At 39.2% G+C, this 17,730-nt stretch overlaps 1 protein-coding gene across 4 annotated transcripts in view; it reads left to right on the plus strand.

The window, feature by feature from the left end:
- Morc2 (MORC family CW-type zinc finger 2) overlaps positions 1-17,730 on the plus strand; it is a 45,044-nt gene that overhangs the window by 6,946 nt on the left and 20,368 nt on the right. For 3 of the 4 annotated variants that reach the window (XM_050140776.1, XM_050140775.1, XM_050140777.1), the window contains 5 exons: positions 3,419-3,472; positions 4,811-4,845; positions 11,816-11,884; positions 12,388-12,478; positions 15,915-16,023. In XM_050140776.1, the coding sequence (XP_049996733.1) occupies positions 3,419-3,472; positions 4,811-4,845; positions 11,816-11,884; positions 12,388-12,478; positions 15,915-16,023 (358 nt within the window). Of the gene's footprint in view, positions 1-3,418; positions 3,473-4,810; positions 4,846-4,916; positions 4,941-11,815; positions 11,885-12,387; positions 12,479-15,914; positions 16,024-17,730 lie in introns of those variants that run through there. The other variant, XM_050140778.1, reaches the window with a different exon arrangement.

Consider the following 17,730-nt stretch of genomic DNA (forward strand, 5'->3'; position numbering starts at 1 on the left):
CTCCCTCCCTCCCTCCCTCCCTTCCTTCCTTTCTTTTTTTTAAAATAAGGTTTCTTGTAGCCAGGGCTAACCTTAAACTTGATAAGTAACCTTGAACTGATAATCTTGCCTTCACCTCTGAGTTCTAGGACTTGAGGCTTATACTACAAACCTAGTTTATGTTGTACATGTTAGTCAGCCTAGAAACCTCATTTTATTTTAAGCCAGAAGAATTTGAGCTGTTTTATCAGTTTTATATGCAACATTCCGATGCAAGTTATACTCGTATTCTTAGTCTAGTATGCTTTTATTACCATATATCAGGGTTTTTTTTTTTTTGAGATTCACTGACTTACGTTAAAAATATGTTCATAAGCGAGGTGCATGTCTTTAATACTATCACTTGGGGTACAAAGGCAGGCAGATCTCTTAGTTCAAGTCCAACCAGATATACACAGAAAAACCCTGTCTCGAAAAACCAAAAGAAAACAAAAACAATAAAAACGTTCTTGTTTAAATAAATGAAAATGATTAAAAATCGAGTTTCTAGTTTATATTTCTACACACCAGTCTGGATTGTATATAAAACTAATTTGATGTAATTTTATGACTTACATCAGACTGGAAGATAACTGAAAGCTTGAGAATAAATATTAGATTACCTTCTTTAAAAGAAATTCAGTCTCTGTAGAGACTGTCAGAACTTTCCAGTGCTGACTGTATTTCAAGTCATCATGGTATGGGGTAGTTTTCAACTGCAGTGATTGCGTCTCAGAGAAACCTTAGTGGCTCTGACACAGCTACTGCTCAAAGCAGAGTCCCCGCAAGAATTCTGTTCTAAAGATAATCTAGCTATATAGCCTAGGCTTACCTAAAACTTGTTATTGTCCCCAAGCTTTATGAAATTACAGTTGTGTGCCATCATGCCTAACTGTAAATTGACTTTTTTGTCTTATGTACTAGGGATCTAACCTAGGCCTTGCACATGGTATGCAAGTGCTCAGATGCTGAGTTATGTCCTCTTTAGATTGACTTTTTTGTTTGTTTTTCAAGACAAGGTTTCTTTCTATAACAGCTCTGACTGTCCTGGAACTCACTCTATAGACCAGGCTGGCCTCGAACTCCCAGATCTGCCTACCTCTGCATCCCAAGTGCTAAGATTAAATGCATGTACCACCACCGCTCAGATTGGCTTTTAATTAACATTATCTATAACAATTCATCTTAATTTTCCAACCTGCCTCTCTGTGTATCTGCCTGCTTGTTTGCCTGTTTCTCTCTCTCTCTCTCTCTCTCTCTCTCTCTCTCTCTCTCTCTCTCTCTCCCCCCCCCTTTCTCCCTCTCTCCCCATGAGGATTAAATCTAACACCTATGCATGCTAGACAGATAACTGTGCCACAGACCTGTATCACCAGCCCTCTCCCTATACCAGTGGTTTTCAACCTTCCTAATGCTGTGACTCGTTAATACAGTTCCTCATGTTGTGGTGATAAAATTATTTTTGTTGCTACTTAATAATTGTATTTTGCTACTGATATGAATTGTAATATAAATATTTTTGGAAAAAGCAACAGCAATGACAAATGGAAAAATAACAATAAATACATAGAGTCTGAAAAAATAAATAAATATTTTTGGAAATAGAGTATTACCAAAGGAGCTGTGAGCTACAGGTTGAGAACCACTGCCCTATACAAAAATGGAGTGGAGTACATGGGGCATTTTTTATCCAACTGATAGTTTGGCAAATTTAAAGCAATAATTTCGAGGGACTGGAGAGACGGCTCAGAGGTTAAGAGCACTGACAGTTCTTCCAGAGGACCTGAGTTCAATTCCCAGCACCCACATGGTGGCTCATGACCATCTGGCTTCTGGCCTGGAGGTATACATGCAGTCAGAACACTATATACATAGTTAATAAATAAGTCATTTTTTAAAAAGTAAAAATTTTGAAAATTACTTAAATTTTTCTTTTTTTGATAATATCTTCCTACATAGTCCAGGCAGACCTTGAGTTCTTCATCTTACTACCTTTTGGATGATGTCATTATAGGATCTTGGGATTTCAGGCATTGCTATCATAACTGTGAACACTCAAGTATTTATAATAAATAGATGACTTTTTAAGGCAAGGTTTCTTTTAGAAGTTTGATTCTTCCATGTCAAGTACTTAACATTTGGATTTTATCTGGAAGAATTTGAGCTTCATTCCATAAGTGAATTGGTGATAAAATGTCTGCATTTTGCTGCAACATCTTTCTTGGTCCTACTACCTTTGGATTAGCAATAGATATATTCACTGATCTCATGGGAGAAAATGTCTTTCTAGAATTCTAGGAAGCGGTAGTTTTATTTATTAAAAGTTTACAGTTTAAAAAACAAGCTGAAGAATAACCTTGAAGAAAATCAGTTTTCCTGGACAGTTAAGTTAGAGTTTTTATAAACAAGTGGTTCACAGTTTAAAACAATATCGTAAGTGGTCAGAGATCCTAAATGCTGGGGTACTAGTGTTATATTTCAATCTAAGTGTTTAGAAAATGCCATTTTGATTATTGACTAAACATGAAAAAGCAAGAAAAAATTTATGAGAGTTGATTATAGTTTGTGTCTATAACTCTGTATTTCCTTTAAAAATCAAGCCGATTTTGTTGATGGTTCTATATTGACCTGTTCCTCTTTATAGTTAGTGAAGACTGTTGAGTAAATTGAGCATACCTGTGTGTGAGCTGTCCCAGGGAAAAGAGGAGACGCATGGGCTTTGTGCTTATAAGCTTATAAGCGAAATCCCTTCTTCTCAGAGCAGGAGGTAGCGCAGATCATTTCAACTTCCTCAGATGTTGGCTAAAACCAGGTCTTTGACTAAGATCCTTTTTTAAAAAAAAGTAAGAAATTCTCCTGCAAGGGTAAGAAGACCATTTGGTATGATCTTCTGGGTGTCCAAGGAAAAAATAACTTTTTAAGTGGAGGCTTCAATGATTATCTCCTGGAAGCTTCTAAAAGTTTGGGTTTTGTGAACATACCTGTCATATTATTCAGAACTCAAGATACTTGTAAAGATGTATGTTTATAATTCTTACAATTCCTCCTGTGCAGAAACCGACAGCTGGTTAAATCAATGAAAGATAAAATAGAGGCATTTTTTTCTAGGCTACTACTCTTTTTTTCATACTATCACTACTTTTACATGTAAAATTTTCAAGGTTCTTTAAGGTGGGTTTTCAATTAAAAATAGGAAAAGTAAACATTTCTGAGTAAATGGCAGGGCTTGATTTGTGGGGAATCAGCTCTAGAAAGGCTTGTGTTACGGAGTTTATATTTAGTAGTTCCATCAGTGATGTATATGTGGATTTTAGATGTTTTCTAAACCTTTTAAATGTTTATAACCTTAAGGCTCATAGGTCATAATTCTTTTGTTAACTCTTAAAATGTATTATTTCAGAACCACTCATGAATTCTTGTTTGGTGCTCTTGCTGAACTGGTTGATAATGCAAGGTATGTAGTCTTCCAGCCTCTTAATTGCTTAGAGGGAGAGCTTTATGATCATCATGACTTTTGCTCTCTGATGACTTGAGAGAAAGATGTTTTTGTTGTATATGTTGCAACTCCTAAGAGATTCGTTAGCAAAAAGTATTTTTATTATCACAGTATTTGACACTTTCTTGATTACCTTAAATTCATTCATTGCTCTTTGTGTTCCAGCCTAAAAATAGGAAACTTACCACTTCCAAACCACCTTCCCTTGTGTATCAGCATCTGATAATTGTGAGAAGTAGGGAATTAAGATAGGAACTGGAGAGTCAAACTAATTGGACACATAGATTAGAGTATTATTAGAATATTAGTTTGTGTTGCCAAGACACTGTACTGCTGAATGTCTTTAAAACTAGGCCAGATTTGTGCATCTTCTCCCAAATAGTTATTTTATTACAAGTGACTACTCTTTATTCAGTATCTTCCATTGTGGGTTTTTTTGTTATTTTGAGACAGGACCTCACTCTGGCTGGCCTGGTAACCACTGTGTTGACTAGGCTAATTAATGTTTACAGAGATCTGCTGACCTCTTCCTCTTATAGTTATATTAACAAAATATTGTCTTGGTTTTAGTGAATGTAAACTCTAAAACTTAGATACTTATTGACTAGTGTTGATATAATGAAGGAAGAAGAGGGTAAGAGTTAATAGTAGAATTTGAAACTTCCCCAGTTAGTGAATTTACTTGTAATTTCTAATGTCTGTACAACTGTTAGTATACTGTATACTGTTAGTACTTTTTGTGTTTTTGAGACAGGCCTTACTATACAGCCCAAGGTCCTCCTGCCTCAGTCTTTTGAGTGTGGCCATTATAGATGTGTGTTACCATACTTGGCTTTTATTATTGCTTTTGTTACTATATTCTTGTTACCTGCTCATGGAAATGTACTAGATGACACATTGTTTAACTACAGTCCTACATCTGGCCACTTCTCCTTCAGAGGAAGTCACTGCTACTTTAGCAGACAATGAAAGATTAATTTCCTCAGTCAAAGTGAGCCTGGAGATACGACCATGTATGAGACTCTTAAAACTGTACCCAGGTCCTGTGTGTCATGCATCTTAATAAATTTGGAGTGCTTGAAATATTTCATAGATATGTCAGGGAAATTGTGTGGTCAAGTATAAAAACAAAACTTTAATATATATATTTAAACATATGCCTATATTTACTATATATGAATTGTTCATAGCTTGAACAATTCAAGATAATATGCATTACTCTTAAAATACTGTGTATTTTGCTGGTTGATACTTTAAATTCTCATCTGTATCTCAGATCTTTTTTTCCTTTTTCAGAGATGCTGATGCCACCAGAATAGACATTTATGCTGGTAAGCCAGACTTGAGATCTTTTATTGCCTAAGAAGTGAGTGGGAAATAACTGGCTTCTGGAGCCTGGAGATGACAGAATTTCTTCATGCTCTAGGTAGATCCGACCACATATGTCTTAGAACCCAGGAGCTTTAAGAGGGTGCTGGAATAGAGTAGTGGGAAGTACAATGACCCAGTGTTAGTCATCTTTCTGGAAGATAGGGTCTTGTTGAAATTAATCCTTCACTATTCCTGGTAACAGAGGTTTTTCCCTGGAAAGTTGCTGGTGTCAGTTGCAGAAAATTGTTGGTAATTGTTTTATAGAGATGCTGAGATCGTGTGTTAGGCTTTTCTAGAGTAACAGAACTTAAAGAATCACACACACTATTTATATAGTGAGAGAGGATATATATAAAAAGGGGATTTATTAGAATGACTTACAGGCTTCAGTCCAGCTAATCCAACAATAGCTAGCTGTGAATAGCGTATCCAAGAACCCAGTAGTTGCTCAGTCCACAAGGCTGGATGTCTCAACTAGTCTTCAGTACATGCTGGAATCCCAAAGAGGTAGGCTCCAATGCCAGTGAAGGAATGGATGGGCTAGCAAGGTGGAGTCAAGCAAAGAGCAAAAGCTTCCATCTTTCATGTCCTTATATAGGCTTCCAGCAGAAAGTGTGGCCCAGATTAAAGGTGTATTTTCCTGCCTTGAGATCCAGATCAAGGCATGTGTCTTCCTTCCTCAAAGGTCCAGATAAGAAGTGAATCCACTCACTTCAAATCAAGCAGAAAATCTCTCACAAGTGTACCCTCCATTTCTAGATTCTAGTTAATTCCAGATGTAGTCAAGTTGACAACCAAGAATAATCATCACAAGTCCACTCCTTTTCAACTTGACATACACTCATCTCTTTATGTTGTAATTATTTCTAAATGAAGACAATAACCAGGTCATAATAATGCCTAAATATAATGTAATTATCCTACATATAATTAAAAACACATTATATATTTAACCAGGTCATAATTGTGCCTAACTTGATATAACTATCCATTGTATAACCACAAATGCATTATAAATCTAGAATAGGTGACAGTGTCCCTTGGGGGGGCATTCTTTTAGTATCTCAAACTTATATCACGAGAAGGAAAGTGAAAGAAAACACAAATACCTGCATAAACACATTTTTAACAAAATGCAATACTCATGTCAACTGTGATCCTTGTTTCTGTTACTGGTCATGTGACCTTAGCTGTATTTCCTCCACCCTTGCAAGCACCTCAGCAGGTCTTGGTTCTTTTCCTAGAGGAGGAAAGGCAGAAAAGGCAAATCCATAACCAGAATAAGCATCTACTCTAGTAAGGACAAAGTGTTCTTTCTATGGAGGAAATGGTCCAATGTAGTCAACGTGTCACCAGGTGGTCTGGTCACCCTGGGGAATGGTTCTGTATCTGGGGCTCAGTGATTGTCTCTGCTGTTGTCATATCTGGCTCTCAGCAAGCAGTAGCTGTAGCCAAGTCACTTGATGAGTTGCGGTCCATGTTGTTGAGCCCATGTATAACTTTCATCACTGCCACCATGGCCGCTTTGTTCATTGACCCCATTGGTCAATGACAGGAATGGCTGAGGAAAGAGGTTACTGTCCACAGAACAGGTCATCCTATCTACTTGATTATTGAGCTTCTCAGCAGAAGTCACTTTTTGATGAGCATTTACATGGGACACGAGTATCTTCACATCCTTTGCCCATTTTGGAGAGATCTATGCAAATACATCCTCCCCAGATGTCTTTCTCACCTATTTCCATGATTCTTTCTAAGTCCCTGACCATCTAGTCAATCCATTGGCTCTAAGCCCATGAATCAGTAAATAATCGCACATCTGGCCATTCATTTCTCCTTCAGAGGAAGTCACTGTTGGTTTAGCAGACAATGAAGGATTAATTTCCTTGGTCAAAGGTGAAATAGGCTGTATTTCAAGGGGTGGTATTGAGGGTACTACTTCCTGAGGTGAGGGAGAAAAAAAAACCCTCGAGAATCTGAGAATTCAGTTCTCAGCTTCAGTAGGTTCCTCCCATACATCTCTACTCCAAGTTACAGGATCCCAGTTTCCACCAGCGAATGCCCTTCCTTTAACTGTGGATACCATCTGAGGCTGGAACTTGAGTTTTCTCTGTAATTCAGCCTTATAATGAGGGCTTCAGCTTGATTTTCTACAACTTGAGCTCTGTGGCTGCTGGACAGAAGATTCTCTTCTAGGCCACACTTAGAAACTTTTAGACTGTTTTGGTGCATCTAGAAATGGTCAGTTTTATCACTAAAATTCTGAGGTACTAGAAGTTGATTGGTTTTTGTCACAGAGCTTATCCCTATCCTTTGTCAGTTCATCCAGAGATAAATTAAGCAACCAACCAGCATGATCATTTCCCTTATTTTTCTCCAAACTGACTAAAGTTTTACATACAGGGCCCCCAAATTCTTTCCCACTCACAATTGGTGAACCAGGATAATCTAAAGCATTTTTCTCACTATATGGTTCATACCATGGGCTTTCAATATTCTTTGAACTCCCAGGAGAAGGGATAATTGGAGAGGCTTCAGTAACTGTAGGTGCTCGCAAATTGAAAAGCCTGTTACAGATATTAAAAAGATTCATCCTTATACTTTTGTTGTTCTAGAGCCAGATTTGGTACTAAAATTTGTAATTAGGGTTCTCTAAAGTAACAGAACTTATGAAATGAATCTCTACAAAAAAAGGGATTTATTGGAGTGACTTACAGGCTTCAGTCCAACAGTTGCTGACTGTCCAAGAATCCAGTAGTTGCTCAGCGCACAAGGCTGGATGTCTCAGCTAGTCTTCAGTACATGCTGGATGCCAATGAGGTATGCTCCAATGCCAGTGAAGGAATGGATGGGCGAGCAAGGTGGGGGCAAGCAGGCTGTGATATAGAGAGCTTCCTTCCTCCTGCCCTGTAGAGGTTTCCAGTAGAAGGTGTGGCTCAGATTAAAGGTATATCTTCCTGCCAGATCAAGGCACTTGTCTTCCTTCCTCAAAGGTCCAGATAAGAAGTGAATCTACTCACTTCAAACCAAGCAGAAAATCCCTCACAGATCTGCCCTCCCTTTCTGGATTCCAGTTCATTCCTGATGTAGTCAAGTTGACAATAGCCATTATAAAACATCTTTTTGAAATGTTAGGCTTAAAACTGGATGCTGTGACATCCTCTACTGTTTGCTCAGTTGGTTTTACTTTTATATTGTAAGATCATCTTTGTCCTAGAGTTACGGTGACAGTGACAGAGTTTTTAGTTATTGTCAATTGGCTTTTTATTTGTTTTCTGCCCATTCAATATTTATAGCAATACCTTTTTGATCATTTTAATCCTAAAAACTTGAACAAGGAAGTAGAAGACAATTCTTAAACTCAGTTTGGCTAATGTGATATATTTTATTGACATTCTTTTCTAAATCTGAAAGATTTTCAGTCATATTTTGAGCATATGCTCAAAAAAGTTTGTTTATGTGGAATATACAGTTTTGAAAGTCTTTGTTTATGTGGAATATACAGTTACTAGATAACCCTCTTCATGGAATCATTTGATAAGTGGAAATAAACACAGAACCTCTAGTGTTGTATTGTTAGGAAGATTCTCTAGATAAGACAGAGGACTTAGAGTAAATTATTTTGGAGAAAAAAGAAAATATAATGCCTACATATCAGCTATTCACCAAAATTCTGAAAGCTGCCTGTAGAAAAGGCTGCCAAAGTGGTAGAAATACTTTGGATTTTTTTGGTGTTGTTTGTTGTTTTTGGGGTTTTAGACAGAGACACATTATTTAACTTTCTAATCTTAGAGGAAAGTAACAGGAAAAAGTAGTATTGTAAGACTTGAAGATGGTGATTGCTAAATCTCCTAGATGGTGCCACCTTTCCAGGCCATAGCTGAGTGTGCATGCAGGAGTGCTGGCAGTTACCTCTCAAAGAAACTGACTATTCACATCCTTACCCAGAAGATAAAGAAACATGAGCCTCCACTTCAAGTGATGTTGAAGGAACATATCCTCATAGTGGTCTTTCTAAGGAGTTATAAAGAAAAGATCATCTTTATTCCCTTCTACCATCTTCATTGGGTAAATTTTAACAAGGAAATTTAAGAAAGTTAGGTTATAAAAGGAGTGCTCAGTGTGCTTTCTATTTTGGGGGGGGGAGTTCAGAGGATGAGATGAGGCCTTTGTTCTCAGAACCTAATATCTAATGAAAGAAATGGCACACTACAAATGGTTACAGATGACAGATAAACAGTCAAGACAGTAAGAAACTGGGTATTATAACACTTGCTGTTAATCCTTAACAAGAGGTAGAGAGGCAGGAGGATCAGTTTAATCATCTTGACTATTTGGGGAGTTCAAGGCCAACCTGGACTCTTTATGGTTTTATACTACTGTAAACTGAATGAAGAAACTTACTTTAAAAATCTCTCTCTCTCTCTCTCTCTCTCTCTCTCTCTCTCTCTCTCTCTCTCTCTCTCTCTCTGTCTCTGCGTGTGCGCGCGCACATATGCCACATGTGGGGGGTATACATTGAGGCAAGAAGAGAGAGCATTAGATCCTCTAGAATTGAAGTTACGGGTGGTTTTGGGCAACTCAGTATGGTTCTTGGTGACTGAACTTGGGTCTTCTGCAAAAAGAGTATATGCTCTTAACCACTGAGTCATCTCTGTAGTCCCATAAAACAAAAACAAAAAGCCAGACAAAAAAGAAGCTTTGAGATAAATCCTTGAACTAGGAGAACTTGAACCCACAGTTGAAGCAATAACTGCTGAAATAACCCGACTCCTTTACCCTAGGAGTATTATTCTGGGGTATTATTCAAGGGATTTCAGTGGTCTTGGGAACTTTTCAAGTGGCATTTGGCTCAAAACAGTTTTTAGATCCCAAGAGAGTCTTCATAATTTTCTGATAGTATACAACAAATGTCTCTGGGCAGGTGCTAGGACGCTGCTGCTACATGCTCTGTCCCTTATCCATTGTGAGTCTCTCTGTTTGACTGTTTCTTATAGATGGAACTTGGGAAGCTTTTAATACTTTTAAAACAAGAACAACAAAAAATCCTTGTTCCTGCTGGCCACATTTCACTTGGATGAACTAGATTGTCTTAAGAAGTGCTGCCTTAGGAGAAATGTTCTCATCTACTAGGATCTTCTAGAAGAGCCTCACTCTGGACCTTTGAAGAGGCATTTGTTCAGCCTCCTGAACATTGAGAGATACTTATAAGTCCCTGTGGTTTATGGCCCATCTAAAATAGTATTTTAATTTGCATTAGTTTGTTTATTTAGCAGAGTGCAGTCATGACTCATTTAGTTTTACCCTGTGGGGGGAAAAAGCATTTAAAACAGATTTGTCAGGATAGATAATTGTACAAAGTGAACTGAAGCTTGGACTCTAGGAACTAGGCTCCCAAGTAGCCTTGGGCCTTGACCTTATATTATTTTACACAGCTTCTTCTTTTTTAGTAGATGGGTTACTTTTATTTTTGTGCTGAGCAGTGGACCATGAACAACATCTGTACTGAGGAGGTTGATGTCAGTGGTTCTTTACATGGTTTGTTTGGGTCTCCTGCTTCAGTTTCTGCCTTACTTTCTTTTCTGTTTGATATCTACATATCTGATTCCAAGACTAGTTTTCCCATTGTTTACGTAGTCTTCACTGAATTAAAAGGCACCTTGAAAATTAGTATAGCCTTTTTCCTTATTTGAGAATCTTTACTCTATTGTTACTACTTTCTATGAGTTGCCATAAGGTGCTCATATAAGACAGCTACTAAGAGGCCTGGAGAGATGGCTCAGTGGTTAAGAGCACAGCCTGCTCTTCCAGAGGTCCTGAGTTCAATTCCCAGCAATCACATGGTGGCTCACAACCATCTACAGTGAGATCTGGTGCCCTCTTGTGGCCTGCCAGCATATATGTAAGCAGAGCAGTGTATACATAATAAATAAATCTTTTGGGGCTGGAGAGATGGCTCAGAGGTTAAGAGCATTGCCTGCTCTTCTAAAGGTCCTGAGTTCAATTCCCAGCAACCACATGGTGGCTCACAACCATCTGTAATGGGGTCTGGTGCCCTCTTCTGGCCTGCAGGCTTACATGCAGACAGAATATTGTATACATAATAAATAAATAAGTAAATAAATAAATATTTTTAAAAAAAAAGAAAAAAAAAGACAGCTACTAAGATAATTCTTTATCTACTAACTGGAATGGAGGCCACAGTCTTGTGTCATGTTTCCTTCTTGTTGGCTAGGAATCCCAGCCAAAACTGTGCTGAATATTATTGCTAAAGGTCTGTAATTCTGACTAGGCAGGTCTATCCCAGAACTAAGAACCTCTTGCTGAATCTTGTGTCATTTCGCTTTTCAAGGGCCCATATCTAGGAGGGGATATGACAGATATACAGATAGCTCACAATCTATAGTTAGTCTAGAAGTGATAGTATATAAACATAGTAATTAATCTTTATGTGGCAACTGCATGTTGCATCGTTGAATGTTACCTCAGACTTGAAGTACCCTGTTGAGTTTGAACAGTTGATAAGGTATAACACATAATAGATTACTTAAATGACTTGGGGTCCATGATCTTGGACAGATGTAATAGTATATCATGTTGATATATAAAAAGGTATATAGAAAAATAGATATGATATATAAGAAAGAAAGATATAAAAGATATGCATATTCAGTGATCTTGAATGTTAAGTACTGGTTTCTTCTAATAGATTCTCTGAAGCCTTGTTGTGAATTAGAAAGCACTAGAGAAGCTTCATGTCCTCAAGAGCCCTGAAGTTTAACTCACACTAGCTTAGTAGTACTATTAGGAGAAACTAGATTTGAACTAACCCTTCCTTTTATACCCGGCTTTACTTGGTTCACTTTCTGTACCCAGGTTGTCGCCCTGTAAGTGGTAACAGCCCAGTAATGGCAGCTGCTTCTTTTACAGAAAGGCGGGATGACCTTCGAGGAGGATTTATGCTTTGCTTTTTGGATGATGGAGCAGGAATGGATCCGAGTAAGTAGTTATGGTGACTGTTTCTTTTTCAGAACATAACAATTTACTGTCAAAGTTGCTTTTCTGTGACCTCACTGTTGTGACCAGACGATCCACCTAGGGAATGAGAAGCTGTTGCAACATCTCAGGCTTTATTACACTGTGTGTTTGCTGGGTCTTGTCTTAACATAGGAGGTGTTTGGACAACACGGAATGTCAATCTGAAATCAGTTTGATTACCTGTCTCTTGACAATGTGTTTATCAACTTGCACAACATCCTGGAGCCGTCACTACTGAGACTTCTTCTCCTGAAACTGTTTACCATGTTCTAGTAACAACACAGGGCACTGTGGTGGTATTGATGGACTAGGCAAGGATTACTTATGCCTCATGACTGATTTTCCTTCGAGAGAGGTTTTGTTGGCACAGAGCCTTGCTTACATTTAACATGACTCACATCTCTAGCTTTGAGAAGTCTGGGGAAGAAATGCTAACTTTTTATTTCTCTAATCTACCACTTGAGGTGATGCTGCCAGTGTGATCCAGTTTGGGAAGTCGGCCAAACGAACTCCTGAGTCCACCCAAATTGGGCAGTATGGCAATGGATTAAAATCGTATGTATATTGAAAGCCTGCTGTAGGGCTGAACACAAAATCACATGATGTGCTCTTGCTGTTCATCCCTTTGTCTCTCTAGGGCTATTAACTCTGGAGCAGTAGGAGAGTCAGAAAGGAGTGATGGTTGGGGGTGGTTTACCAACTATCTAGCTGAATTTTCTCAGTAGTTTGAGTAGTATGAGTATCTAAAACACTGTTCTCTAGAACTGTCTCTCTTCCCTTATTGAATAATAGATAGTTTTATCCCGTGTTTGAAAATGTGGGTGGTTCTCTTCTGGGCTGGGGTGTATTTGAGATGGCAAGGGAGTCACTTCACAATGTATCAGTATGCTTATGCCGGACATTGGGGACCCAGAGTGAAAAAGGGGCAGTTCTCCTGGAGCGCCCTGTATGGGCATCCTCTAAGGCCATATTGTAGGAGACCCATCTTATTCCTTCAGTCTATTGGGATATCCCTTGGGCTTTGGTTCCCACTTGTTTAGTGCTTAGAATGTGTTGTTTGTAGCATTAGGTCCTGCTTGTTGGGGTTTCTGTCCCGCCCAGTTCCTCACAGCTGGCAAGTCCCAAAGAAAATTACACAGAGGTCTCCATAAGTTATAAACTCATTGATCTATTAGCTTGGGCTTCTTGTTAACTCTTATAACTTACATTAGTCCATTATTCTAGTATATTTAGCCACATGGCTCAGTACCTTTTTCAGCGGGGCAGGTCACATCCTGCATCTTCTGTGTCTGCACAGGACTGCGGAGGAATGGGTTTCCTCCTTCCCAGAATTCTCATTGTCCTATCTCTACTTCCTATCTGGTTGTCCTGCCTATACTTCGTGCTTGGCTACTGGCCAATCAGGGTTTATTTAAGATATAATTGACAGAATACAGAATTGTCCCACACTAGTTGTTCTGGGTTTTTTTTTTTTTTTTTTTTTTTTTTTTTTTTTTTTTTTTTTTTTTTTTTTTTTTTTTTTTTTTTTTTTTTTTTTTTTTTTTTTCCGAGACAGGGTTTCTCTGTAGCTTTGGTGCCTGTCCCGGAACTAGCTCTTGTAGACCAGGCTGGCCTCAAACTCCCAGAGATCCGCCTGCCTCTGCCTCCCAAATAATGCTGGGATTAAAGGCGTGCACCACCACCGCCCGGCTAGTTGTTCTGGTTTTTGAGTAAAGCTCTGAGGAAAAGGTTTCTGTTTCTGAAATGCTCACTTCCAGCTGTACGTACCTTTGGGTGGAATACTATTTAGTGGAATGTGAGTTTGTGCAAATGAGATTATGACTCATGTTCCATCTTGCTGTGGAAGTGTGTTATTTTATGTGAGAAAGGGTGGTGGTTTGATCTGTCAACAGCCTCAGTTGGGCTTCATGTGCATTGTGCTTTGGGTGTGGAGAAGAGAATGCTTCCAAAGAAACCAGGGCCCTGGTTCCTGGGCTTTCTTCTCAGGGAAGGACCTGAATGTTAATAATAAGCATTCCCCATGTGCCAGAAGGTACTGTGGCTAAAAACTTGGTATGGATGATATCATTTAAGCCACACTTCAGCCTGTGGTAGGTGGGTTTTGTTAGCATTCTCAATGAAATTTAGATGTATAGGAGTGAAATATATAAACCAGGTCTTTCTGATTAGAAAATGGCAGGGACTGTCCATTTGACTTTGGTCAAAGGTTCAGATCTCAATCCAGCCATTTAGTCACTAAAGTTGTGGCTTCTTGCAAATTGATCATACTTACAAATAGTTAGGATCACCTGTTATTATTGCCTTGAGAGTCCCCAGACTGTGATCACAATGGGAACCTTCCCTAGAGGATTCTGAAAATCTAAGACCTGTAAAAACCGAGGTCTCCAATAGAGTCAGCTCCTATCTAGTCCTACCAGTTCTGCAGACTCAGCTTTACCTCTCTGACAGTTTCCTAACCTAGAAAATGAGGTTCTAACTGCTGATACTCTCCTCAGGAGCCAGTTAAGTATGACTCAGAAAGTACTTAGAAGACTGAGAAAGAACATGTACAGAGTTAGAGTGCAGTTATCAGCATGTTTTGGAGGCTTTTATGAAAGCCCCTTTGAATTGGAGCCATCTAGTGTTCAAAGTTAAGAAGTTACATGAGGTGATTTACAGTGAGAATAGGGTTTAACAAAGATGGTGTTTTGGGGTTTCTGCTAATCGGACCCTATTGTCAGGATCAAAAACAGAAACAAAAAAGGTATAAAGAAAGTCTTCTCAAGTTTGAGTAAGGGCAGTTATGTCCACAACCTGTAGGAAAAGTAGTCCTATCTTTAGGAAAAGGAGAATTGATAGCCCCTAGAGCATCTACTTAGTGTCTTGGGAATTTTCCTGAGTGCTTGAGAAATGCGACATGAGATTCATTTGTGTGCCTGGCATGCCAGTCTGAATTGTATATAGAGATTAATGAGGCTTCCTACCATTGTCTACTCCCAGGGGTATTGTAAGGACTAATGAGATAATAGCCAGAAGCTGCTTAGAGAAAAAACGGAGCTAAACAACCTCATTGTTGAGTAGATAGTCCTTCTACTGCTGCTTCATACTTCTGCTGTGTCCTGTCTGCCTGAAGAAGCCTGTCTCTGCCTGCTCCAATAGAGGATTAACATGGCCAAACAGGAAGGAAGCCATTGACATTTAGATTTTTGCCAGATGAGTTTTGTTTTCCATTGATTCTAGGGATTGTACCGAGGCCCTTGCACATGCTAGGCAAGTGTTCCACCATTCTGTTGTATGCCAAGCTCCAAACTGCCTTGTAGAAGACAAACTCAAGGCCATATCAGAATTAGCTCAAAGTAGCAAAGTGATTCTGAGACCGAAAATGGCTAGAGTTACAGGACATGGATGTACTCCTCTTTGAACTATTTTCAAAGATCAAATTTTGAACTGGGCCTGATATCATGATTAAAGAAAAAAATAGCATTTGTGTTTTGATAAATGTTGCATTCATGCTGATTTTTGAAAGACTTGTGAGAGTCATCTTTTGACTCTTCTCTTGACAGTGTAGTAAAAAGACAGATACAGGGTGTTGCCCAAAAAGAAGATGATGTGTTCAAGGTGTCCACTGTTGGAGTTAAACGAGTGGTGTCACAGAAGACCCCATGAACCTAGCACTCAAGCAGGTTCTCTTGTTAGGGCTGTGGCTTTAAACTGGGAGGAAAGCAAACCTGGGGCTTGTCGTCTGAGCGAATATATTCTAGAAGGATGGTGAGAAGGGAAGTTTGCTCAAGGAGGTTATAGACTAAGGAATTAGAGACCGTTAGGAAGGCACAGCAAGGAGTGTTGGCTGAGTGCAAGTGAACAGGGGCTGTGGGATCTCTTGGGAGTAGGGCCATTGGTGGTCTTGAAGAGGGCCCTCTGGTCATACTCAGTTATGCCAAGAAGGTGCTCTCCCTTTCCAGATGAGCTTTGAGTCCTTGGGAGAGTGATCTGTTTTCTGTTTCCTTTTCAGGGGCTCCATGCGCATTGGGAAGGATTTTATTCTCTTCACTAAGAAGGAGGACACCATGACCTGCCTCTTCCTGTCTCGTACCTTTCATGAGGAAGAAGGCATTGATGAAGTAGGTTTTATCCTTGTGGCCTGAGTTGCCACTTGACATTGACTGGGTTTATCTGTTGTTCTGAGCTCTTTGAAGTTGTAGAATTGAAGCACTTGCCTGCTCTTATGGGATGAGATGGGTGGATGCATTGGTTGGAGGATGGTAAGGCAGATAATACCTTTATGTGAGAGGAAGTGAAATGTCCAGGTAAAGACAACAGCTTTTCTGTTTTTGAGAGACTGTAAAGTAACAGAAGTGAGAGTTGGATTCTAAGCTTCTCCTTATCTGCAAGATACCCTAGTCTGTGGAGAACTGTTACTCAGGCAGGTATTTTGGGCTTCCCTAACTGATTGGAAATTATAGTTGATGGTAATAATAGGACATCAGTGTCTTTCTCCTCTGAGGATTATTTTGTGGAATGTGTTGTGATCACATTTTCTTTTTGAGGAAATGTGTCGTGTCGATCTAACTCATGTCAGAAGCCATGAGTCAGATCCCTAACCAGGCAGGTTGTGAAGCAGGTAAGTATTTGGAAAACATTAGTATGAGCTCATTGTTAGTAGCGCCTTCCACCTGCTCTCACTAAGAGCTGCTTCCTCGCCCCAGTGATTATTACTGTCCTGAAAGACAGACTTAGAAATATATCTTACTTTTAGAATATATTGGGATTGGAAAGATGGTTCGGCAGTAAAGAGCACTGGCTGCTCTTTCAGAGGACCAGGTTCAATTCCCAGCACCCACTCCCGTTCCACAGGATCGGATACCCTCCTCTGACCTCTGTGGGTACCAGGCATGCATGTGGTGCACAGACATACAAGCAAGCAAAACATCCATATGCATTAAAAAAAAACTTTTGGTAATTAATTAGGCAGTTACCTAATTACAGATGTCTAGATTATTCTCTTTGTGGTTTGGTGACTCAAATACTGAAGAACAAATGTTCTTTCTTTTTGAGACAGAGTCTAATTGTGTAGTTCTGGTTGTCTAGAACTTGTTATGTAGTCCAAGCTGACCTCAACTCATAGAGATCCACCTGCCTTTGCCTCCTGAATGTAGGGATTAAAAGCGTATACCACTGTATTTGTCAAAGAGCTGTTTCTTGCTAGGGGAGTAGGGAAGGTCTGGCCAGCTTTTCAGGTGTGAGTAATAGAGGCTAGAGCTTGAGAGGGATCTAGGAAGTGTGGAAAGTAATTCATAGCTGTCACATAAGTAGATGGTCCAATTGAGAAGTTCAGTCTAGTCCCCTCTGTTGGTTAGCAGTGATTGAATTCGTACTGGTGCTGTTGAAATCTAAGTATAAATTTGTGGCAGATTAATTGATGTTAAAACAGGCACGTTTTTCTACCATTTTTATTTATCTAGTTAGTCGACTTGTTCACCTGTTAGGTATGGTTTGTTACCCTATTCAGCATATTTGGAGAGAAATACACTGAAGAGAAAACTTCTAGAAGAAGATAGGACAGGAAGACAGCCTGGACTAAGGTATTCAGAAATGTTGCCTAGTGAAGGAGTCTTGGAGTCAGTGAAAACGTTCTTTTTTTTTTTAATATTTTTTTAATTATTGATTTTATTGAGCTATACATTTTTTTCCGTTCCTCTCCCCTCTCCCTCCCCTTCAACCCTCTTCCATGATCTCCATGCTCCCAATTTACTCAGGAGATCTTTTTCTACTTCCCATGTAGATTAGGTCTATGTATGTCTCTCTTAGGGTCCTCAGTGTTGTCTAAG

This window comes from Alexandromys fortis, unplaced genomic scaffold, assembly GCF_014885135.2.
Source record: "Alexandromys fortis isolate MF-2015 unplaced genomic scaffold, M_Fortis_MF-2015_v1.1 scaffold_7, whole genome shotgun sequence".
NCBI classification, from domain to species: Eukaryota; Metazoa; Chordata; class Mammalia; order Rodentia; family Cricetidae; genus Alexandromys; species Alexandromys fortis.